This window comes from Haplochromis burtoni, unplaced genomic scaffold, assembly GCF_018398535.1.
Source record: "Haplochromis burtoni strain Fernald_Lab_line unplaced genomic scaffold, NCSU_Asbu1 Contig_71, whole genome shotgun sequence".
NCBI classification, from domain to species: domain Eukaryota; kingdom Metazoa; phylum Chordata; class Actinopteri; order Cichliformes; family Cichlidae; genus Haplochromis; species Haplochromis burtoni.
In genome coordinates, this window is record NW_024582432.1 from 1,334,592 (window position 1) to 1,360,134 (window position 25,543).

Genomic DNA, 25,543 nt, shown 5'->3' on the forward strand with positions numbered 1-25,543 from the left:
CTGATAATATCACTGTCTAACACAAAAGCTGCCCTAAGGCTACCTCACTACCTCAGAATATACATTCACACGTCTCTGAAAACTGTTTATATGTCTGTTTGGTTTTATATGTCAAACTTAGAAACAAAATAGTGACAAATTTGATTGTGAGTGATATACTATTTGTGAGTAGCTTTCGCACATGAACGCCTCTAAAGCAGAGAACGGTGTTTTACCACCTTTATCGAGCAACGTGAATGCAGCTTAGCAGTAGCTAGCTAGTCGGCCAAGATGTTAGCATGCACAATGAGTTTCGATTTAAAATTTTCTACTAAATTGGACTTTTTTAACAGTGTTAAGATTCCCTAATACAAGTGCCGCCCCGATTAATCGCTGTAACTCTTTATATTGACCGACTAATGTCATTGTTATTACTTCATAATATTTCTGCTGTTAGTTTCGAATGCTAGCCAGCATAGCGCCGTTGCTAGCCATCATAAGTATCTGTCATGCTTATATCCTGCCGGACAGAGATGTTGAATGCAGGCTAAGACACACGCCCCACAACTGTAACTAAAGGGTTGTTATCGTAATAACAGGTAGATGGACAGCATTTTCACTTAGTTATTTCGTTCTAGGTTGTTGCTTCTTTTTCCACAGTATTTCGTAACAAAATAATTATTTTGAATATATGAATATAAAAGTTGCAATGCAATGACGAGGTACATTAGTGTAAAGTAGTCGTTTCTTAGTGGATGTTTTGTTCTTGTTCTCCGAAGGCTCAAAAGCACTTGCGCTGTACTAAATGACACACTGTAAACCCTGTAGTTTTATATTTTGATTAGATAATGTTATAAACATGTCATTTCTGCTCTTATTAAAGAGAGCTCTGATGACATACAGATATACTGTCTGTTTGACACTACTTGTCTAACTGCACGGGCGGTTGGAGACCTCTGTTTCAGGTAGCTGGGTAATTATCATATATCACAAGACTGGGACAAAAGTCACATGGACTCTCATAACTATTTTACTTCTGCTGAGGTAAACTAGTTAAGACTTGTTACTCTTCGTGGTTTATTGTGATGCACTGAGAAGATCGAAGCACACTGATCACTGTAAGGTATGCTCTCACTGACAGACTATACATATTCTATACTATCATATTCTATACAAATACTATTCTGTGTCAGTAAAATAGCCCCGCATTTTTGCCTATATTAAAAGCTATCCAGCCTCTAATTTCCAATATATTTCATGTTAAATTGGAGCTGTTTTAATTGTCCTTAGTTTGATATTTCATGTTAAACATATCAAGAGTTTCAGATAATGAGGTCAGTGAATGTACGAGTAATCCCTGTGTGTTTCAGACTGCTCTGTTTCACCTTTTATTGCTCTTTGCTCAGCATGATGTCATTAAGGTAATATCGCCCCTATATATTCAGTGACACACCTGCTGTTTGTGTTGTTGGTTTGTGAGGGATCTCAAGTGAGGAAAAGAGAGCTAAAAGAACTTGTTTCAGACACTGGATGAAAACGGTGTGGCTGAGATAACTGATTACTTTTTTGGACTGTGCGCTACCCCTCTATAGTCCAAGAGGGTTTTGAACGTCACAGGAGTTGAGCAACCAAACGTGACTGGCAGGAACATCTTAGGCCTCTGAAGTTTCTTGTGTGTGTTTCTGTTTCCCCACGCCTTATTATATCACCACAGGTTGACAGGAAGTAATGTAACAGACAGAGTTTAGTAAGATCAAAACTTACTGTGCTGTAAGTTTTTCAGTGCGAGCCAAATATTCTGGTTAGTTATGATGTAATTATTACATGCACAGCACAAGTATGTACATTTGTATCCAGAACTACACAGAGCTGTGATTACTTTCTGTTTCCTTTCCTTGTGTAATGGATTGTTTTGAGCCTAATCATGTCACATGGCTTATTACCCAACAGCTGATGTAAATCAGCTGAAGCAAAAGCCAGGAATGTGAAACCTAAGGCCTCATGCCCTCTTTGTTTTCTCCCCAATTTCCAGTGGCCAATCAGAGAACACTTTTGCTTACTTTACACTGTGTTGTCTTATAAATTCTCAGTCTTCATTAATGCTTTGACCATTTCTGGAAATGTGAGTGTGGGTACATCGCAATTAAGGACAGAGACATGACATACATGCATACATGAGCATGGCTGTTGGTTTCAGTTTCATTTCTCTTCATGCTTGAAACGAAACACAGCTGGGTGGAAGGGAAGGGAGGAGGAGGAGAGTATTTAAGCTTGAACAGGATGTTTCAGGTTCATGTCTTTGTTCAGGGAGAGATGAGTGCAGATCTTATCATTTGAAGGAACAGGTAAGATTGCTCTGATTCAAGCACTTTTGTACTATTGGCTGTATTTTATGCACACATATAACTATTATATAGTCTATATGTTTATAGAGCCTTTTGGTTTTCAGAGATGATAACAGTGTAAACTCACAAAGGGTAGTCATCAGCAAACACATTGTGGTTCTTTTGGATAAAACATAATCTGCTTCTGTGGTTAACATGTTCTCACTTATTGCTATTTTGATATAACTAGTGCCATTTTATTCACAGTCCTGCACATTTAGTGTTTGCCACCAGTGATAAAACATTGACTAGTGCACAGGATTAGTAGCCACAACAGTTTGATTTAGTGTTAATTTAATCTTGGACATTTGAGCATTAAAACCTGCACATTTCGCTAGTTTAATTTAAGTAAAACACATTGACACAAAGTCCTTGAAGAAGAAAAGCCAGTAGCTCAAAAGTAACTGGACAAACAACCGTCTTAACTTTAAATATAAAGGAGTGTTTTTAATACTGGTGTGAGAGTCATTAACGATCAGCCTCTTGGAAATGGGAGAGTATGTATAAAAATGGCTGCAATTCCTTAACAGTTAATTTAACTTTTGTTAAATCATTTGAATTAAATTGAAAGTCTGCACTGCATTCACACCATGGTGGTTGATTAAAATCAAATCTACCGTGGTTGTGTTCAGAGGCAAAATTATAAACAGTCTTATTGTCCAAAGACTTGTGGAACTGTATAGAATAGAATAGAATAGAATAGAATAGAATAGCCTTTATTGTCATTGTACAGAGTACAACGAAATTGGAGTGCCACTCCCTTGGTGCAAGTTTCAATAATAAATATAAATGTAAAATATAAAAAGTACAAAAAAACAATCGTAAGTACTCAAACAATAGTATGTACAATATATACAGGATAGCAGCATTAATATAATGACAGTATGTGTGCTGTTAATTGGAAGCATCTATCTATATTTACAGAGATGGGAGTGATAGATTTCATTTCAGATCATGTGTGATCATAAATAATAAAGACCTTTAGACACCAGACATGTAAAATTTGTGTGAATATTTGGTCTATTAAAAATGTTTTTTCGGAATCACTTCTTCTTAATGCAGCCGTTCACACCAGCAGCGTAATTTCACAAGAGGAATTTATGGCATTTCTTTTTCCAAACTAAGCTAAATTTTTGCTAAATTTGGGCTGTAGCTTAAATCACGCACTGTTGAATATTTATTGTTGTATTTAACGGTTAAGTTCAGACATGCGAGACATGCAATGAAATGCTCAAAGCAACAAAACAGTAGCTCACAGTGTTGAGTAAATACACTACGCATCTTAGAAAGTAAAGCAAACCCTTCTTAGTAAAAAGACACCTCACCTATGAATTACCTTCTCACCGTCCTTATGCATGCATCAGCTGGCAGCCACCAGCTTCAACAGCAACAGGCAATCTGCAGCAACTGTTAGTTTTGGCTGTCTGTCTTGTTATGCCAGGCAGGTATTTGGCAATGGCTTTGTAACCTTATGATAAAACAGCTGACTGCTGGGAATGTGAACATGTAAAGTTGAGTCATTCTCTGGGTTAACAAATACCTGCCTTTATTTACATTTTCATTTATCATACAATCTAAAACATGGTATTGGAGAACATAAGAAGCCATTGAAATATACATCAAAATAATATAATAATTAATTATATAATTATATTTGACTATAGCCACATTTACACTGGAGCTTTCAGGGCGTATGTGTTAGAGACAGATTCTAACCTTGATGTGTAAGTAATTTTAAACACCGTATAAATATAAACACACAACATGAAGAACATGCTCTCAATGAGTTGGACATTTTTACATTTGGCTGTAAAAATAAATTTATCAGCGATTACTTAGAGCAGTGGCGCCACCATTTCGAAACTGGTTAATAGCTGGTTAACACATTAAGTACACTGCCAAACACAGTATACACAGTAACACTAACTTCGGTCCTGCTTTTCTCACTTAAGAAACATTTCTAAACTAAGCCCCATTGTATCTCGTACTGAACTGGAGATTGTCATTGGTGCTTTCATTTCATCAAGACTGGACTACTGTAATTCACTGTTTACATGTTTAAACAAAAACTCCTTGGAGCGTCTACAGATGGTTCAAAAGGTTGCAGCAAGACTTCTGACCAAAACATCTAAGTATTCACATGTGACACTGTTGCTAATACAGCTGCACTGGCTCCCCATTGAATTTAGTCCATTTCAAGATTCTGGTTCTGACTTATAGAGCTCTTCATCGACATGCTCCTGCCTACATCATTGAACTTCTACAGCCCCATGTCCCTAGCAGGTCTCTTAGGTCATGTAATCAGGGCCTACTTGTCGTTCATCATACAAGGCTGAGAACTAAGGGAGACAGAGCTTTAGCCACGGTGGCTTCCAGACTGTGGAACTCTCTCCCACTGAGCTTAAGATCTCTGGACTCAGTAGCTTCCTTTAAAAAACAACTAAAAGCACATTTTTTTAGAATTGCATTTTGTTAAGTCTTGTCTGTTTTGTTTTATACTTTGTTATCCTTGCGTGAAGCACTTTGTGGTCTTTTATCTAGAAAGGTGCTATATAAATAAAGTTTTACTTATTTACTTACTATACAGCAAGCTATATTTCTAGCAGATAATCATATTGTCCTGGTCTCTTTTCTCCCTGATAGTGTCACTCAAGATGGAAAAAGTTCGGACGGAGCTAGTGTCCATTGTCAGGGAGCACCCTGATGGGATCCCGCTTAAAAAGCTGGCTATCGTCTATAGCCAGACATATCACAAGAACTTGACCTTATCCAAACTGGGCTTTGACTCCATGACCAGCCTGGTATCCTCGATGGAGAGGGATCTGGTTCTAGAAGAAGAACTGGTGTTTCATAGGGACCATCGTGGGGGAAACCAGGCGACAGCTGGAGCCAAATGTGGAGCTGCAGCTCAAAGTAAGGAATCAGCAACAGCTCCCGAAGTGAAAAAAAGATGTAAGACTTTGAAGAGAATTGTGAAAATGATGAAAGGACATCCGGATGGGATCCCTCTGAAGTTGTTGACTGCAGCCTATCAACAGAAATACAGCCATGACGTCTCCTTAGTCTCTATGGACTTCAAAACAGTTTCCAGCCTGGTAGACTCTTTGAATGAAGATCTGGTTGTGGTGGAGGATGTGGTGTACCATAAGAGTCACCGGCCTCACAATCAGCCTCAGGCTGGGATGTTCACGAAGACTAAAGAGAACAGCAGACCTACAACACCACGTACGCCTGACTCGCTTATCAGGAGCAGTAGCCCTGCCCTTCGTACTCTACCACAGCGTGATGCCAGTCCTCAGATTGTTCCTCCCACTCAGGCAAGAATGAACCTTCTTGGATCTCCTTTGATTTCCACTGCTTCCGTATCTTCCTCCCATTATGTTCCTGTTATTCCCCTTCTTACTGTACCCCAGCCAGCTGAGGAATTGTCCCAAGAGCAGCTCTACCAGAGGATCTTAGAGGTTAGCTGTGCACTCTGATACTATATATATATAGATATATATATATATAGGCATCTTTTATCTTTACAGTTTGATGCTGACTATCTTGACATCTTAAACGAGTAAAAATCTGCAATACTTTTGAGGCTAATAGTTGCCTCTTAAGTTAAAAGGTACAGACATTAAAGGAATCATAATTTATTATTAATAATAATAATAATAATAAACTACATTTTATATATAAAGCACCTTTCAAAACCCCCAAGGACACTGTATAATAGGATAAAACACATAATAGAACAATGACACAATGAAGAACAATAAAACAAAAGCACAAGATAAAAAACTGAATTTTTTAATGTAAAGATAGTAAAGAATGCTTTTTTTCAAATGTGTTTACTGGTTAGCCTAAACAGTAAACTAGAATACAGTCAGCAGCTGAGCATCTACCATCTCTTATAGATAGTTCTCAGTCCCGTTTCTGTTAGCTCGCGAAGATGAAAATATAAAAAGAGGCCTAAAATGTTCCCTGACATGCTTAGGTTGGGGGGTAATATTCCTGGTGGGGTTATTTTAATTTACAGAGTAATGAGTTTTCATTGCAGGAGGATAAATGAATTAAAAAGTCCACTTAGCGTAAACATGTCTCACACTACCTGTGTATACGGTACATTTTTTTTAGTACATAAATTTTGACAAGGTTGTCCCAGATTGACCATGCAGAGTTTTGCATTTGTATTTGCAGCATTCGATTTCATTTGGATTTTGACAACATTTTCCATTCCTCATACCTCTGACTACACGTAATATTACTCAGTATTACTCAGTATTACTTATATAGTGAAGAAAACAGTCGATCATACACAAACCCTAATAAATATATATATAACACTGGCATCACCATCAGTAGTTTTCCTAATATTGTTAGCTGATCGTTCCTTCCTTTCCAGTTTTGCAACATCACAACCGTTGACATAGAGGAGTTCAGCAATCAGCAGTTTTACTGCTTTAAGTACATTATCCAGTTCCATAAACCCATTAATGTAGTTATATTTGATAGTGGGAACACACCCATGCTTGTAAACTAAATAGAAGGATGCAGTTAGAGACAGCTCGTTTTCCCTCTCACTACTTAATTTGGTTGAAGCCATCTGTAAGTCGTTTTCTCACCTAAGAATGTGAAAACATAAAGCATGCTTTGCTCACTTCAATGTATTGTGAGATTGTCTTACATTAAAACAGTTGAAATATGCAAAAAACTGCCAGACACAGAGAGCTTTGTGGAAGTTCTTAATAGAGTTTTCCATTTATGCATTACAAGCTTGTATCTGAATGAACTCATCTTCTACCAATGTACTCTTAAAACTGGACTTTGGCTTCTGCAGTACACTGTGTTATAGCAGGTATTTGCCTATGGAAACCAGTTGGTGTGTAAAAGTTTATTGATGTGTTTCAGGTGATGGGGACGTACCAGCTAACTGCTCCATCAATGGAACAGCTTCAAACCTGCTATTCTCAGAAGTTTGGTGAAAAGTTTCCTCTTGCCCAGTACATGTCACTGTACGACAACTGGGAAGCCAAGAAGCTCCCCACTCAGTCTCAGCCAACAACTCATCCCAAGACTGGGGTGTGGCAGACCGCTGCAGGTAGCCAAACATCAAAACATTCCATTTCAAGCATAAAAGGTAAAGATTCTCAATAGTCCATATTAATTAAATAGTTTGTATTATCCTCCCACAGCAACACAGAGTCCTAAACCTGAAAAAGAACAGGAACAGGCCAGTGGGCTTAGCTTCCTGTCTGCCTCTGATTTTCCAGTGCTGGGGGCAGATCGGAGTTTGACCAAAGAGCAGAAGACCAAAGTGAGGGATGCCAGCCCGAGAGAAGGCAGTGGCCCTGTCTTTAATAAAGGTTATCATGCACAGCTCAGGGAGCTCCTTGGAGAAAATATGCGAGCTGTGGAGGCCATGGAAGCAGACCAGGAGGACTTCAATGGGAGGTGGAGAAACAGGGACATGGATCAGGATACCATCAACACTCTGATGGAGAGTGTCATACGAGAAATCGCTGGGGATGGAGAGCTGGTCACCACAAAGAAGGTGAGGACGAACTATACTTATTTTTTCTACTGTGTAGCTGTGCATAATATGCTATTTGATCATTTTCCTAATCATTTAGTCTGTTATGCAACATTAAATTATTCTCACAGACTACACTGTTTCTAACCCAGGTTACCATCAATATCTTTGGTCTTCCTGATATACACACATATTTATTTACGCCAGTTTTCTCGCTTGCAGTTTTCTTCTGTCTTGTTTTTCCTTTAGTTTATCACCAGCTGTTTTTCAGCTGCATCTTTGTTTCTCATCTGCTGTAAAGTTTCCAAGAGGATATTTGATTTGGCCCTTCCCATTTATCTGGGCTTGGCACCATCACTACGGGTGCGCTAGGCTTGTGCTTCCCACAATGAGTCATGTTTCACTCTGTTACATTTGGACTAACTCGCTGCGTTTGATTTTGTTGTTGTCCTCTCACTGCCTTTCATTCCTGCTTCCAGGTGATATCCCGGGTATGCAGGCTGGTGCCTTCTTTGGACCCAAGAGGGGTGGAGCACTTGCCTCTTAAAGCTCTAAAAGATCTTCAGTACCTCATTAGAGAGATCAACATGTTCATAGAGGTTGGCACGCATTAGTTTTCACCTGTTTTCTCACTGTCAGGTTGCCAAACTGAATTTTATTTTGTCCTCTTTCTCCCAGACCACCTCAGCAGTGACATCCATCTGTACCCTGTATGAGCTGGGCCAGTCATTAGCTGGCCTCAAGGACAAGAAGCGCTACGAAGAGCTAAACCTCGGCCCCCTTTGCAAGCTCCCCTTCATTCACCGCATATTCAAGATTGACAGCAACACGAAAGATGACGATATCCACCAGATCGAGACTGTAGACATCTTAAAGGTGCATTCACAGGGATTCAGTTTTGTTTTGCACTTGAGCTTTAATGTTTATAAGAGCTTATTTTGTTGTTGTTGTTGTTGTTGTTAAATTATGTTTTACAGTTACAGTATATGTCATAAATATATGTCGTTTCCATTCTTTTGTTTAGCAACTTCGTGTTTTTAGGAGGAAGCAGACGAAGGTAAAAGTGGACCTGGCTGAGTTTATGAAGCATCTGGCTGACCACTATAACTGTGACTCTCCATACGAGCTGGGCATCAGGATAACTGGTCTTGGCCTGCCCATATCGGTAAGAAGCACAATGTTCTGCTACATTCCAGGACGGTTTACTGATGAGTTATGATCAGCAGAGGTTTGGGACATATTTGCTGGGACATATTATGGTTACACAAGCTGCATGTGCATCCACAGCCACACTCCACACAGCCTGGGTATCCTCCCAGATGAACCTTCTTGGCAAACATACAGGGAGGCTTGGGATCGAGTTAAAGTGCCAGCATGAATTATTGTTTTATTCTGCTTCCGGCTGTGGTCTGTGTCCGCTTGGGACCACACTGATTATTTCTTTTCCTGAAGGTAGTTTCAAGTAACTGCTAAATTTAATGAATAATGCTGTGATTTCTTCTCTGTGAACCCCACTGTCCATGCGTTGTTAAGTGTTAACTATGACAAACAGAGAGATGTGTGGAAATCTCATTGGGTGAACTTATAACAAAAAAAACGACTTCACTTGTATTTTGGGTAAAGATTAACCTGCTATACTTTGCCATTATTCTCATATTAAACACAAACACATTTGTCTACTCTAGACAATCTCGAAGGTAGGCCGTAACGAGCACACCATCTTGGAGCATGCCAGGGAGGTGATTCAGAAAGAGCTGGAGGAGGAGATATACGAGCGGCTGAGGAAACTCAAAAAGAGCATCTTGGAGCCGCTGAAAGGAGCAGCTTCCTTCTCCTCTGCGGGCAGCTCGGATCTCTCAAAGAAGTATGCCTCAATGACAGCGGCCGAGGTCGTGCTGGCGGTCTTTACAAATGCAGGGGAGGTGTTCAGCCCCAGGATGGCCAAGGTGGGTGTCACACACTGACAGATGTCTTGTGTTACTGAATCTGGACTGGGTCATTCGCCAGTAAGAGGGTCACAGAATGACGCTAAAGCATCCATCAAAGTTTGAGTGAGAGCGTGTGTTAGTTGGTTACAACTTTAATAGCTAGACTAAAGCATTTAGGTGTGAATGAGTTATAGCAGGGCTGTAACTTGAGTTATGTGACTGACGGCACATAACTAGTAAGAAGTGGTTTATATGTTTATTTTTATATGTTACCTGTGAATCCAACTGGCTGAGGTGAATGCTCACTAGCAAGTAGTGTTGTTTTGTTTTCTTCATATAGTCAGGATAATATTATGTGATGACAAAAACTCCTGTTCAACAAGCTCAAACATGAAGAAAAGTAAGCGGCCAACACTGTTTTGTATTAAGAACAAATAGAAATGAAAGCTGTCTCTAGTATGTCTATACGATACATCCCAGCTCGGTCCATACATACAAGAGACTGGAAGATAAAACTAAAAGCAAGGCACAGGGAGCAAATATCTATCAAAATCAAACAGGAAGTGAGCAGTGATAACTGAACAGGGAAACACAGATGCACAAATGAACAATACAGGGGAAGTGACACACGAGGAAGAAAAAACAATCACTAAGAGTAGAACTAAACCCAAGTACAACCAGGAACTAGAGACTAAATACATGAAGAAGACCTGCAACAGGCTGGTGACCTGTCCGGGGTGTGCCCTGCTTCTGACCCGGGGCCCTTTGCTGTGTGTCTTTTCCCCATTTCTCTGTCTCTCTTAACTGCTCTACCATTGAATAAATGCCCAAAAAAAGTTACACCAACAAAACAAAAGTCCATAAACTCAAAAACATAACATGACATATGAAGGTGCACTTTGCTGCCTGCTGAGAGCACCTATTCCCCTCTCTTTCTATTACTGATCTATTATTTTGTTATTTTAAAAATGTAGTTTCTATTTAATTTACAGATTTGGATTATTCATATAAGATAGAAGTATAGTAATTAGTAATGCTGTTTGATTATAAATTAAGATGGCATCTAAAGTACTTAAAATACTAGTAGATGTTTTGTTTTTTCTGCAGACCAGTAAGATAATACATGAGGCCTGTAAAAGACTGGCCAACTGGCCTGCAGTGCTGTCTATATATAGTAATTATGCGCTGTGGCTTTACAAATGTAAAGCCTATACAAATGTGGCCCAATCTGAATGGTGATGCACGCCTCCTAAAGAATTTTGGTTGCATGTAAAACAGCTTTTGCCGGTTTTCATCAGAGAAACCAACCTACTGTGGATCATTTTACAGGAATTATCAGTGACACATACTCCATGGAAAAGGTGGTTTTCACCTCTTGTATATGAAAAGACGAATGGAAAAAACACAGAGTTGTGGGATTGTTACTCAAAGTAAACACACACCAATTCTTACATTGAGCATCAGTGCCCAAACTATGCCTGTGTTTCTATTATATTTGCTGTAAACCAAGCGAGACCTCACATTCTGCCCCAGAACAGACAAGTGAAAAACAAAAACAAAGACAAGACTGTGCTGGAAATGTGTTAGTCCAAATTGGCAGGTAATAGCAAAGCAGGTTTCAGATTTCACACCGTCCACATTTATCAGAAAAACTAGACTTTTGGAAAAGATTTTCTAGTTTGTTTGTTTTTTTCAGAGTCAGTTCTTAGATATAATAAACAGCCTCCACACACAGTAATGGCACATACGAGATTGAAGTCTGCGTTTGCTCTGAGCAGAGAGAGAAGCAACAGAGAAGCTAGGTGTGCCTGTTTTATTTCTGCGCTCATGGGACGTCTCTGACACAAAGCTGTATTTGTTTTCTGATGCAGCACGTCCAGAACTTCCTGCTGCAGGTGTCAGGTAATCGGCTAGAAACAGCTCTGTTTCAGCTGGCCATCTGTGGGGGATCCCTGGCTGTTCCACACGACCTAGTGCCCAAAGACAAGACCTCCAAACCCACAGAAAAAACTAAACCAGAGGACAAATCCACCAAATCTCTCCCAAGCGAAGGTTTCTAACGCAAGATGTTACACATATATTAGCTTATCCTATCCTAAACATGAATCTGTTATATTTTTAAATGGCAAATGCACATTTCTGCTCTCTATTTCTCAGCCAAAGTGAAGCAGTATCTAAGGGACAAACTGGCTGCTCAGAACTCCGCTATCACTTTGGCACACATTGCTTCCTTGGAGAAAAAACTGTCTGAACACTTCCACGTGAAAGACTTCCTGTCTTTAGAGAAAGGCAGCTTCCTGGAGTTTTTGGTGAACAACATTCAGGTAGTTCTCTCATTTTTGATTTACTTTAACTCTGCAAATCGCAGGTATGGGACCAAATTAACAAAGCAAAAGAATTTGCGGTCATAATAAGGAGATAACAAGTTGGTTGTGTGCAGCTGCTGCAGGACACAGTGGGGTCCACCTTGATTCTGGGCAGCAGCATGGAGCGAGCCGGCAGTGGCTTCAGACCCTCCAAACAAGATGTTTTTGAGTTCATCAAACAGTGCGGCGACGTAGCCTCCACCGATCCAGATGAAGTGAGTCATAAAAACAGACACAGATACAGCAACCTTTTTTCACAGTAGATGTTCTAAAACTACACTGCAACTGTGTTTCCTCAGCTCTCCTACATTGAGTCAGCACTGAGGTCTCACTATGGGGTCCGGGACAGTCGTGACTTGGGGCATGGTCCTCTGCACAGACTGGCTGACCTGGTCCAACGCCAAAAAGCACTGGGTGGAGGAGGACTGAGCCCAGTCTGCTATGAATCAGCCCTGTTTGCTAAACAAGGCAAATCAAGGTTAGAAGCCTATCACCAGACAGACAGAAATGCACCTCAGTATATGGGAAGGATTTGTAATGTTATGCTTTTCCTTATGTTTATTGTATATCTGTAAGAGTGGTGGAGGCAAAAACTCAGGCTTTGTTTGTTTTTTCTACTTCTGGCACGGTGTGTCAGTGAGAGGCTCCACCCACCTGCTGTTCAAACCTTCTGTTTGTGAGGAGAAGCTAATTAGAAGAGGTTAGCTAAAAGGGACAGCAGCCTTAAATGGAGACATGGTGAAATGGCTTGATTCAGACACACTGTACCAAGGCTTAGTATTAAGATAAATAAGGATTGCTATGAACTCTGAATCAAACAAAGCCGCTCTGCCTGGACATGTAGAGTCCAACAATAAATATGTAGAGCTGGTAGTGAGCATGCTAGGTCCCCTTTAAAATGAGAAAACCTTATGGGAGGATGAATGACTTAAAGATAAACTCCCCATCATTTCACAGGTCCAGTTTTCATGTCAGTTGCCTTTATCCTTCTGTCTTTCACATCCATGAACAGTGCTGAAGGTGGATTTGAGTCAGTGGGTCGGCTTGGTGAAATGTCCAAGGACCAGGCCCTGGCCAGCTTGCTCTCCTGCCCTCTGCTGGAGGATTTAAGTGAGTGGAGCCAGTGGGAGCTGATCTTTAAACCCCTTCACGGCTCCCTCAAGGAATTCATTGAAAAAAATGCAGGTAGGCACGAGGCATATTGCTTTGAACATGACCATTTTTAGACTTTTTAAACTCAACTAAATGTGATGTATGGGGTGGCTGTAGCTCAGGAAATATAGCAGGTCATACTTGCTGAGCTACAGCTCATCCAGAATGAATCCTTGGTAATATAGAGTGCATTATTTTTACCTTCGGCCATTCAGTTCAGCTAATTAAGCACAAACAAAGCCTTGTTTCGATTTAAAGATATAAATAAAAAATGTTTGTTTCTGCTGTCAAAAAGTGCCAAACGTGTGTAGAAATCATGTTTGATTATCACATTAAGTCCACAAGAGGGCAGTCGATACAAGGTGAGACGTAACTAACCGTACCAGTGCACTCATTTCAACATAAACATGACTACACACTGTAAAATAAACAGATGATTAGATTAAGTTATATACTGTAAAATAAATGTGGAAGACACAGAGTGAGCACTGCTGTGACTGCAACAAGAAGTGTAGCTGAAAACTGCAGCAGTGCCACACACAGCTGCTCCCACGTTTACGGCTGTGCTGCAGTTGGGTCCTGCACTTTGAGCTCCTGCAAGCTCTTACTAAGATAAATATAACCTTATTTGTTGAAGGCCTTAGTTTGCATATTCTAAGTTTTAACATTAAAGGAAAGGATGATCACCACTGTGTCTCACATTGCACAGAGAAACATTTATCCTTTCACCTTTTGGTTTGGTTTTTCCACTTTAGCTTTTGAAGATGTTTAATTGTAGTTTAGTCAGTTGTTAATTTTTATTAGACATTTGTAGTGTTATTATATGGAGAATAAATTCCAGAGATCAGTATGGATATTAGAATAAAAACACAGAACATTATGAAAGCAATTGACACATTCATTCAGACATCCAAAGTCTCAATAAGCACGTCCGTTACAGCCTCATCGGAACAGCTGTGATAAAGTATTTACCAAATTAACAAGGACTTTGCAAAACCAGAAGCTGAATAAAAACAACAGAAGTTGAAAAACACAGAAGAGAAGTTGAATGAAAAAAATATAAGTTGAATAAAAGCTGAATTTCAAACAAAAAACTATTTCAGAATTCGCAGATTAAAGTCAGAATTCTGAGAAAAAAATAATTCAGAATTTGAATTAAAAACAACAGAAGTTGATTGCGGAAAAGAAAAAGAAGACGTGCCCACTTGTATTTTTCCTAGTTGCCGTAATCTTCTTCCATACCGAGACACATAAGCTGTCTGCATCATTTGGGTATTCAGGCTGTGATAATTAAATTTGATGTGTCCTCTTGAGCAATTAGCAGCAATACAAAGGCATCAACAACTAATGGGTGATTTCATGTTTTACTTACTGCACAGGTAATACGGGCCTAGCAGCATTAGAGGTCACCCCCGGTGTGCTGTTTAGGGTCACCACAGACACAGGAGACAAGCACTTCTCTAGTGCCACTACGGCCCTCGATCCTGTGGGCACAGCTGGCCACCTTGTGTCCATGGTGGTAGCTGACGGAATAGTTAATGCTCCCATAGCCCTCCTGAGCAACCACATGCAAAGCTCTCTGGCAGCAGCTGTGGCTAAAGAAGGTAGGTATTTAACAGGATAGATGATGGAAAATCATGGTGCTCCATAGAAAAGAGTAAAGCACAACTGGACTAACAGAATTTGTGTCGTTTAGATTTGTCCATGGCTGAGGAGGATGTGTCATGTTACGACAAAGTTGCCAAGTTCCTCTTGGAGTGTCTCACACGAATCCCCACCAGAACCTGTCAGGCTCTTCTGCTGCAGGTCAGGAGTGGATGCTGAAAAATGCATCTCATGTCTTCTGCAGAAGGCTAGAAATTCAACATCTGATATGTTGTATATTTATATCCAACTGAAATCTAGTTGATGTTTTGATTAGTTTGTGCTCTTTGGCACAACAAACAACAAACCCTTGATCATATTTAGTGTTATTGGACATCGATGCTGGCACTATGTGTTGATGATTCCAGTAAACAGCTTTCAACCAACAAAAAGGGAACATGCGACAACATTTCAGTGTGTCCTGGAACACATGAGTGGGCAGCTTTAGCCTCTGAATTTAGTTTGTTCAGCTAAATCGCTGAAGAGGAGGCTGTTATTCAGTTGTCATGCCAACCACAGACTTAGATGGCTTGTTGGACATCTCAGAGCTAAAGCTCTCTCAAGTTGTCTGCAACATCTTGTCTCCTTTTGCTTTGCAACAATTTGTACAATACAATGTACATAACAAATATGTGTAATCAAACATCACGGTCATGTGCATTTAAAATTCTGGCATTTATGTTCTTCCAGGTGTTTTTGGAGCCCTTCTCCCGTGTCCTGGGCCAGGCCAAATCTAAACGGGTCCTGATGACCGTGGCTCAGTCGGAGCCGAGGTACATGAACTGTCTGCATCGTTTGGGCATCCTTCTAGGCATCCCAGACTGGATCAAAGACTACGAGAAAAAGCTGAACCCACCTCAAAGCCAGAGCTGTAACACATACTCAGCACCTGTGGACCAAGCCAAGGTCAGAACACAAGCGAGGGAATCTATAAATGTAGCTTATATATTACACTGGAATTGAAGAGTCCTTTTTGTCAGTGACATATATCAGCACAACATCAATCCACAAAGTTATGGACTATGTATTTAGAGTATACTGGAATCTCACTGCTGCTCAAATAACATAAAAAATGGCATGCGGTATATGATAGCTGAGTTGTAAAGTAAGCAGTAATAGTAAGAGAAAAACAGAAAAAAGGGGAAAAAAGCAACATATAAGAACTGGTTCTAGTGGAAAGTCTGCTTTTTTTAAGGGTATAATGCCAAAGCCCTGCTGCCACGACAAAGCAGCATTGTTTAAACATTTTTATTGCGCAAAAGGAACTCTTGAGGTTCAGAATTGAGACTTATTATCACTAGATATAGAAGATATCTATATTTTCTTCTGCATCAGAGACTTCTTAAAGGGCAGATGTAAACTGCTGGATAGCTAACGTTTGAATAGAATGTATATAAAATAGGTCCCGTGAGCCAAAAACCTGGATTTCTAGACATTTTTTCTCCACTCTTGACTCTTGTATGATTTCTAGGACAGAGTCACATCAAGAAAAAAAAATATTGTTAATCATTTTCAAAATTAATTTGAAATTCCAGATTAAACACTAAAATGTATTTAGAGAAAAAGGTTGAAATGTGGAGATTACTGCATCTACATATAACCCTCTACAAAATGCACTGTTAAACAAACTGATCAGCCAACTTGTGATACAACATACATCGTCTTGGTTGCACATCCATAACTATCATAACTGCATCTGTCCATTACCGGGCTGTTCATTTTGTACAAATCCACTCTCCCACATTCGTGTGTTTTTCTGTTTTTCTACATCCTTATTCTCATCACACAATATGTTTACGTTCTGAAGAGAAATCATTTCCTTCCTTGTTACTGAAAATGATTCTGAAGTTTGATTTCACTCCCAGGGCAGCTGTGGCAGTTTGTTTTGAGACAACAACTGTAATCTCCACATTTCTACTTTTTTTTTTTTTTCGAAATACAATTTCGACCTTATTCTCAAAAAGGTCGATAATAATTTTTTTTCTTAACACGGCCCAAATACTTGTTCGTAGATTTCAGTGATATTCCCGATGCAAGTCATTTTAGGCACGCAACTCTGGCTGTTTGCACGTGAGCAGCCTCCTGGTGGTTTTATTAAAATTCTGCAGAGGGTAATTAGAAAATGTACAATTAAAGGGAAATCAGCTTGTTTCAGACAGTGGATTAACTGGACGGCTACACAAAGGCCCACTATTAAATTACTAAGGATTATTTTGAACTTTGAATCATGCAGTATAAAAATGTGGAGCTCCTCACAGATCCATTTTGCTGTGAGGAAACAGCGCTAACCAATGAGGTGCCATTAAGTCACATTGATCAGATTGATTGGTCAGTGACAGCACAGTAAATTTATTAATTAATTATTTGAATTGTGTGGAAAGTACAAAGCAGTAAAAATACAGAAATGTGAAGAAATGCTCAACAATGTTGTCTACTAGTTGTAATGTTGCACACTGTTGCTCAGCAGCATATTTCTGTTATTAACTTATTCTTCTTACCTTTCTTATGTCTTCAGTCTAATTTGACAGATTCTGAGTGCAGCAGTCTGTCAGCTCTCAACATGAGTGAAGATGACTTTCTTGAGGATAACATCATGGACAACAGCTTTGAATCCTCCCAGCTGTACCACAGCCCACACCAAGGTGATTGAAAGTGGCTCTCCACTGCAGGATTTTGAACTTTATTACTGTTTTCACACTGCGAAAGATTATAATCTGCTTCCATTTTTGACATCTTTTACCAAATGTGTTCTTTAAGTCAACGATGAGCAAGACATAGAGGCTGAGGAGGAGGAAGAGGATGAAGAGCAGCTGTATGAGTTGGCCTCGGTGCCTAACGGAGAGATATCAGACGTCAGCAGCGACGCTGAAGGAGGCCAGGGCGAGGAACAGCTCAAAATGTCTGACGGAGATGAAAAGGAGGGTGACAGCTGTGAGTCCGAGGACACAATCCAGAGAGCCGTCATTGAAGACATCAGGTTTGTCACCTTTATCCATAACTGCTCTGTCCATTTAAGTGTCATGATTTGGTTGTGGCTGCTCTGTCACTCTTTTTTGGTCTCCTCTTTCTCTCTGACAGGAAAAGTGAGTTTGGCATCGGGGTGAAACTGACAGCTGAAGGCCAGAAACTGATGCAGGTCCACCAGGAGCGACTGGGCCGCAGCTTAGACCGCCTCTCCACTGAACTTTACAGCAAGGACACACACTTCGTCCTGGAGCTCATTCAGGTAGAAATCTGAACGTGTTTATCAGAAGCTTCCAGAAGTTTCTCCATCCTGAATTCTTAGATTTTTTATATTTGTCACACTTTCAGGTTTCATATCATCAAACGTATTTTAAGATTATACGAAGATAACCCGAGTTAATACAATATGCAGTTTTTAAATCAAGATTATAGATCATAAAAACCCAGAACAACTTCTAAAGAAGTGCAGGCCTCACTTGTCTTGTCGCACTTGGGTAATACAGTATGGAAATCATCTGAAACACACCTGCAAGTCCACCTCTGATTGGCTAAAAAAGGCCAAAATGAAGGTTTTAGCGTTGCCTAGTTAAAGTCCCGAGTTAAATCCGATTGAGATGCTTTGACATGAGCTTAATGTTTGGAAACTAAAGCAATACTGTTGAGAGTTGGTAAATTTGGTGGATCTTAAAAATTGTCTGATGAACCGAAACGTGGCCAGTGTGACAAATAAGAAAAAATAAGAAATCAGGAAGGATAAAAATAGTTTTCAAAGATCTGTAAAACAAAAAACAGCAGTTTGATTGTGGGTCTAAAATTCTATGAAAGGAAACTTCTTTGCTTTAGTACTTTGATTTGAATTTTGTCCAATTTCCTCCGAACTCTTTGTATTCCTTTCTTTCAGAATGCCGACGACAACAGTTACCCGGCAGAGTCCGGGGTCGTTCCAGCGCTGGCTTTTATGGTGGAGCGAGACTGTATCACTGTCCTCAACAATGAAACCGGCTTCCAGGAGAAGAACATTCGGGCTATTTGTGATGTAGGCCGCAGCACTAAGGGAAAACACAAATATGGATACATTGGTAACTGCATTTGGCCCTCTTTCGTTCTTCCACCGTTACAACTGTGTAAAGGAATTTAAATTTTTTGTGTGTAGTGTTGGAGAACTTAAAACCACATAGACAAATGACGTTCGCCTGTTTTACTTCGTACAGGACAGAAGGGCATTGGCTTCAAGTCAGTGTTTAAGGTCACAGACTGTCCTGAGATTCATTCCAATGGTTTCCACTTGCACTTTGACAAGAACTGTGGCCCCATGGGATACATCCTCCCCCACTGGACTGAAGATACGAGGCCTCTGGATCCACAGCTGAGGGACATAAATCAGCACAGGTCAGATGACTTATTGATCCCAGTACCCTGAGAGTCGATCAGCTAAATTGAATTGATCTGTTACCAGTTTCAGTATTTACACCAGTGCCTTTCTTGGAGCTGTTTCGAAAAACAAACCTCTTATTTTAACTTTGGAGTTCAATATTACACAGTTGTGATAAACTACACTACAAAGTGCAGCTAAAACCCATCTTTACCGTCATCTCCCTATATACTTCATGTTTGTGAGATCCAAAGTAACAAACGGCATCTGCATTGTCAGCTTCTTGGTCAGGTCTGCTCATTTGTTGCCCTGTAATCTGTGGGGCTCTCAGTGGATCGCTGAAACGCTGACTGTGTCTGTGTGCATAAATTGGCACATTGTTTGTAGGTCAGCTGCTAAACGTTCCTCTGCTTTTTGCAAGCGTGGTCTCACGATAATTTGCCCTGCGTCAGAGTCTGACCCTCTTTGTTTATGTCCCCACTCTAGTATAAATAGTTGTATTCCTTGTTTATTGTTATAATACAGGTAATTTAGTTTGGTTATGGGGAAGCCAAAACATCTGTTTAACTTTATTAGCAGTCTGCTGCTCACATTAGACCCATGGTCTAATTTTTTGTCTTCTTCTCTTTTCAGCTGGACCACTAAGATCAGCCTTCCTCTCCGGACTGAGAGCCATCAGACCAGGAACCTGTTTCATGACGTGCACCCTTCGCTGCTGCTCTTCCTGCATCGACTACGCTCCATCACCATCTACAATCAGGTAAGTCAACAACAAGCGCTTGCACATGTGTGTTTTTGCACATAAACCCACCTAAATGGATTAGGAATAAAACACCTTGTTGCTACTGTATTTATTGTGTCTATGTGCAGAGTGAGAAGCGTTTCATGACGATGACTCGTAAAGATCTCAATCACAATGTGCTCGAGGTGGAACACTCGGAGGGTACCGAGCGCTGGCTAGTGGTCAAAACCACACTGAAGCCCAAGAAGGTGATGCACACAAGCTAACTCCCACAACTTTTCAGGCGCACATATCATATTTGGATTTCAGAACAACAGCTAACCATCTGTTCCTATATTCCATCCCTCCTGGGGCATAAATAAAATCTGCTGTGGATTTGCATTTCTCTGATGTACTCCTGTAAATATGAGTGTTGATCGTTCTGCTCCTCAAACGTCTTTTCTCGGGTTTCCATCAGACTTTATGAAAACTTATTCACTGGATAGTATTTTCAAACACCACCAAGCTGATTTTAATGATCTGTCAGGCTGAAAGGGTTCAGTAATACCTGCTCTTACTCCTTCAGCTGTTTTCCTTCTTTTATTTCCCAGAGGCAGCGTCCTGTTACCTGCAGTTAGGTTATGTAAGAGAATGAGCAAAGCTGAGTGACAGAGGCTATTTGAGACACGCTGTGCTCTTGATTTTCTTCTCTTTTTTTCCAGTGGCCTCACTTTTTGCAAACCCATTTGTGCAAGAAGTCAGCCTGTTAGCAAGTTGTTGGCTCTGTTGTGACATTGATTTGTGCCTCCTTCAGATCAAAGAGGATGTAGAGTCGACCGAGCTCGCTCTGGCTTTCCAGCTTGGCAGCGACTCCACAGGAAGTAACATTGTGTGCCAGCCTCAGAAGCAGCCCGTGTTTGCTTACCTGCCCCTTCGCAGTTTTGGCTTCCGTTTTATCATCCAAGGTGAGAGTGGCGATGAGAGCAGTTTATTCACGGGCGCCGTTGGGTGAAGAACAAGTGCAGTCAATAACTGATGTCCGTTTCTTGTTTAGGTGATTTTGACATCCCTTCTTCTCGTGAAGATGTTGACAGAGACAGCTCCTGGAACCAGTGGCTCCGGTCTGAAATAGCACAGCTCTTCCTCCAGGCCATGGATGTCTTCACTGTAAGACATAGCTGCAGAAATAGAGAACAATAACCAAGAAAGTGCAATATTATATGATACATGTGTATGAAATGTGTATGCACATTATGTTGCAGTATGAAATCATTCGAAACTAATATGCAAGTTGATTTAGAAAATATGATTTAAGGATCGTTTACTGTGACGTATCTGGGCAGGAGGATAAAATTTGAAAATTTGCTCAGTCATACTAACCAGAAATTATTGGCAGATACATTAAATCATTCTATTAGAAGAGAGCGTTGAAACTGCATATTTGATACATTACTGTGTAAAATAAATTCTGAGCACTGAAGTTTATGAAATCTGATAATATGCAGATTTGGTATGTACCAGGAAATTACAGGTCTGTCTATTTCCAATAAAGGCTTGGTTCTTATTGTAGCTGAGGTAACTAAAGAAAAAGTCTAGAACATAAAGTATTATTAGGCTAATATTAGATCTTGGTTGTGTCTCCGTCTGAAGAGAGCTTTTTCTTTTATGTCATATTCCATCCTCTCGTTGTTCCAGAATCACCCAGAGTTCAAGGGACTGAAGGGCCTGTGCCAGTTCCTTCAGTTTATCCCCCTGTCTGACGAGGTTTTGGACTTCTTCAAGCCTGTTGCCGGGCAGATCATTCAGCTGCTCAAGGGCAAATCCTTCCTGCCTACTCTCAGTTCAGGTATTATAAAACTAAACTAAAAACTAAAACTAGATGTGAAAAATGAAAGCAAGACCAACAATTTCTAATGCAGAGTGTGATACAGATTAACTCAATTTGGGAATATTTCTTGAATGAAAAAAGCTCAAATGAACCAAAGATTTCACTTCATTTAAAGTTAAAGCTGAGTCAAAAGGAACAAGAAATAACCTCAGAGTGTCCTAAAGAGGGAGCAGATCTAACATAAACAATAAGGTCCCCAAAATGGAACCCTGCGGCACACTGTAGGCAAGAGAAGTGGAACAGGACACAGAAAAGGATCATTCAGGCAGATATGAGGAGAATCAATCAACCAAAGCCCGAACCCAGTATCTCAGGCTATCGACAAAACCTGGTGGTCAGAATTTAGTTTTTTACGAGTTTAGGTCAAAGTGTCACTTTAAAGAGGAGCTGTTTTAGTAAGATGAGCAATGCAAAAGCCAGACTGGATCACCCCAATACTGCATTTATCCAGAACATCTGTCAGCTCGTTAGCTACAAGCTTTTATAAAATATTTGCAAGAGATAATAAACTGGAGATTAATGTGTAAGTGCTAAGAAGAAAAGATTCAAGGTTGGCTTTTTTTAAAAGTGGAAGATGACAGCATTCTTAGAATAAGCAAGGACTTGACTAGAGACCAGTGAAGCACTGATTACAGTTCGCATACAGAGACACAGACACGGGTAAACCAGTTTTAAACAAAAATGCAGGTAAAATGTTGAGTGAGCCAGAGGATATTTCCATTGAGTCAACTACAAGTTTACCCATCTCAGGTAAAGGTAAAAACGAAAAACCAAACAGGTTGAGCTGGGGTTAGACCAGAGCACCAACAGGAGCATGTCAAAGAAATATGAAAGATTATTTCTTCACTGTAACACTGTAAACATTCCTCTGCTTTCTCTCTCAGGTGGTAAGATTGTGTACAAGCTGCCCTCCCAGGTGGCCGTCTGTCAGGACCCTGTGATACGGGAAGTGATTGGTGGAGGTGAGCTGGAAAAGCATCTGTCTCTGTCCTATCTGCATCCGGATCTAAGCCCAGCACCGCCCACCTCCCTGCTCACTCACCTGGGAGTCCGATACCTGCGGGGAACGGATGTTACCATAGTAACCACAGCCATGGCCAAGGAGCTGATGACAGTGGGAGGTATCCATTCAGGTGTGTGCAGAGCAACACTGGCATCTCACAGTGAGGGCAATATGATGCTGCATAGTTATATTGTCATTATAATCAATGGCTAAACTTTAAAATATTCCATTTTATTTCTTTTTCATTCAGTAGAAACAAACTGATGTTTTCTCTGCCTATGTAATGGCAAATCTGAACACCAGACTGTGTCATATGATTGTTGGGTTTTTCTCTGTATCTATGAAGCGCCTTGAGGCGACTTTTGTTGTGATTTGGCGCTATATGAATAAAATTGAATTGAATTGTGTTACTTTCAGATGCAGGTCTACATCAGCTGGCCAGGCTGCTGGTTTGTAACTTCCGAGCTCTGGAGCATGGATACGGAGAGGCAGATTCCATCCTGCAGACGCTCAGAGAGCTACCCATAATCCCTCTAGCTGACGGACGTGCGGTGGCACTAAGTGTGGAAGGAGTGTTCTTTCCAATGGAAGAGAGCAAGACCAAGAAAAAGAAAGCTCAAGCTCAGACAGGTAATACTCTGACTTCATAACTCTATTAGTGGCAGTATGTAGTGGCTAAGAGGCTTGATCTGTGAAATGTGATCGGTGATTAAATTGCAAACTGATATCTTGATTATGTGTGTCCTTCTGAAATAACTTTGCCTTGCTTTAAGTCAAAGAATAGAATAGGAAAAGCCTAAAGTTTGGGGCTGAAAAGTGAAGCTTGCAGAAGTCCAAACAGCTTCACTTCCTCCAATGGCCACTAGAGGCTGCTCCAAAAGCAAGGCATTCTATTTTCTACTTTTAGCATAAAAACACAGGCAGGCATTTTTACAGGCAGGTAAAAATAGCACTTGCTTTCTTAAAAGTTAATTTCAGCCCCTCTAACAACTGTGCGGGGGTTATTATTTTTTAATATAGAAAAGGTTAAACGATTCTTACACGATGTGCTTGAACGTCATACACTACTAGCGGCAATAAATAAGGAAATGTGAGTTCTGCAGTGTGTGGAGCTGTTTATTTCATGTACTGTTACTTTGCTATAATTTGCAAATATGTGTTTCTGTGCACTTGTTAAATTAGCCTGTTAGCTGATAGCTTATCACTCCAAGCGCTGTTCTAAATACGATATCTTTGACTATACAAAAAAAAATACATTGCACTGACCAAATACTAACAGCTTCAGCTTGAAATATGGAGTGAGTAAAAAAGTGGATGCTATTATGGTACTGACACAAGGACAAGCGCCTTTAGTTCCTAGCTGTATACCTAGCTTGTTTTCTTCTTTCAATGGTTGCTAAACAAATTTGCTAACATTAGCTGAGAACTTAGCCTTGCACACTCATATCCAAATATGGCAACTTCTGGCTCCTAAAACCAATGTGAAGAGTAAAAGGCTTTAAAAGTATAATCCACAAAGAAATAGGCAACCTCACAATGGCCACATCAGCTTGTGTTTTACATACATAAGTAAAACTAAAACTACTGCATATTTTAATACTGTTTCTTAACAGATGAATAGCTGCAGTATTGTGATAAAAAGACAGGCCCAGCATACAGTGTACAGCTGCATGTAGAATTAAAGAAGAATTGTGAAAGAGTCAGCAGCAATGTCTCTGTGTTTTTGCTGCTTTGGTGCAGATAATTGCTCTGAACCTGCAGAGAATTTATAGATACGCATGTGATGATTGCACTTTGCTAAAACAAGCGTGAAAAAAACAAAACAAAAAACAGTGAACCAGCAGTAGAGATGGAGAAAGGAAAGCAGTGAGAATGTAGAACAGTACGCTTTCACAGGTTTTCATTTTCTAAAAATGTAACAAACTGATGTAGGAGAAACAAAAACGGATAAATAAGTATCACCTTGCTGACGGTGAGAAGTGCACATGTAACACTCTCCATCTGTGCTCACAAACCTCAGCCAGGAAATCCTTGCAAAGCTGGAAATTGTTGTGGAGCTTCATAAACTGAGTAAAAAATAGCACAGTGCATTACCTGGTACATTTGAATCAAGGCACTTAAGTAAACAGACACGGTAACAGACTACAGAACACATTCAAACTTTCTTTTTTAATGTCTGAGTAGATATAGAAATGGCATAGGGGGAAAGACTCTGAGCTCTCGAAAAGGTTAAAAGGATCTGCGTCAGTAGCTTTGTCTTCTGTTTTCAAAGTCAGCAGACTCAGACATGCAGGTTAGCCAAGTAGGTGTATGACAAACTTGTACAGTCTGCAGATGAAGTTGACCTCTTTCCAAGAATAAGCAGGCATGTAGCCACTCAGGTCGGAGCACGCTCGCACAAGCATTGAGGAACGGCACCGGTGTTGTGTTGTGCGTCATCGTATTTGAAAATGGTACCCAAAGCAGACGTTTAGAATGGCGAGCATGAATAATGGATTTTCACACTTTGATGTAAGCATCCTGCCGCTGCAGCTTGCTGGCTTTAATAGATGTGCAGTCTAAGTGGTTTAGTGTTTCTTTAAGGAGCCAAAGTGCTCGTGTTCCCCTCTCCCTCTGCTGCCGTC

General features: G+C 40.3%; 1 protein-coding gene across 6 annotated transcripts in view; it reads left to right on the plus strand.

Moving 5' to 3' along the window:
* Positions 1 to 225: 225 nt before the first annotated feature.
* wu:fj29h11 (protein NO VEIN) overlaps positions 226 to 25,543 on the plus strand; it is a 43,773-nt gene continuing 18,455 nt past the window's right edge. Inside the window, exons 1-29 of one of the 6 annotated variants that reach the window (XM_014334033.2) lie at positions 226 to 578; positions 932 to 1,102; positions 5,007 to 5,824; positions 7,260 to 7,449; positions 7,544 to 7,902; positions 8,361 to 8,480; positions 8,560 to 8,757; positions 8,906 to 9,046; positions 9,567 to 9,827; positions 11,681 to 11,861; positions 11,967 to 12,133; positions 12,250 to 12,390; positions 12,475 to 12,653; positions 13,188 to 13,360; positions 14,707 to 14,931; positions 15,024 to 15,133; positions 15,662 to 15,877; positions 17,487 to 17,613; positions 17,729 to 17,948; positions 18,050 to 18,197; positions 18,837 to 19,014; positions 19,147 to 19,324; positions 19,941 to 20,067; positions 20,178 to 20,297; positions 20,843 to 20,993; positions 21,083 to 21,195; positions 21,724 to 21,874; positions 22,801 to 23,049; positions 23,337 to 23,549. In XM_014334033.2, coding sequence (XP_014189519.1) covers positions 5,018 to 5,824; positions 7,260 to 7,449; positions 7,544 to 7,902; positions 8,361 to 8,480; positions 8,560 to 8,757; positions 8,906 to 9,046; positions 9,567 to 9,827; positions 11,681 to 11,861; positions 11,967 to 12,133; positions 12,250 to 12,390; positions 12,475 to 12,653; positions 13,188 to 13,360; positions 14,707 to 14,931; positions 15,024 to 15,133; positions 15,662 to 15,877; positions 17,487 to 17,613; positions 17,729 to 17,948; positions 18,050 to 18,197; positions 18,837 to 19,014; positions 19,147 to 19,324; positions 19,941 to 20,067; positions 20,178 to 20,297; positions 20,843 to 20,993; positions 21,083 to 21,195; positions 21,724 to 21,874; positions 22,801 to 23,049; positions 23,337 to 23,549 — 5,443 coding nt within the window. In that variant the 5' untranslated portion in view covers positions 226 to 578; positions 932 to 1,102; positions 5,007 to 5,017. The other 5 variants (XM_042221652.1, XM_014334032.2, XM_042221651.1 and 2 more) reach the window with 5 other exon arrangements.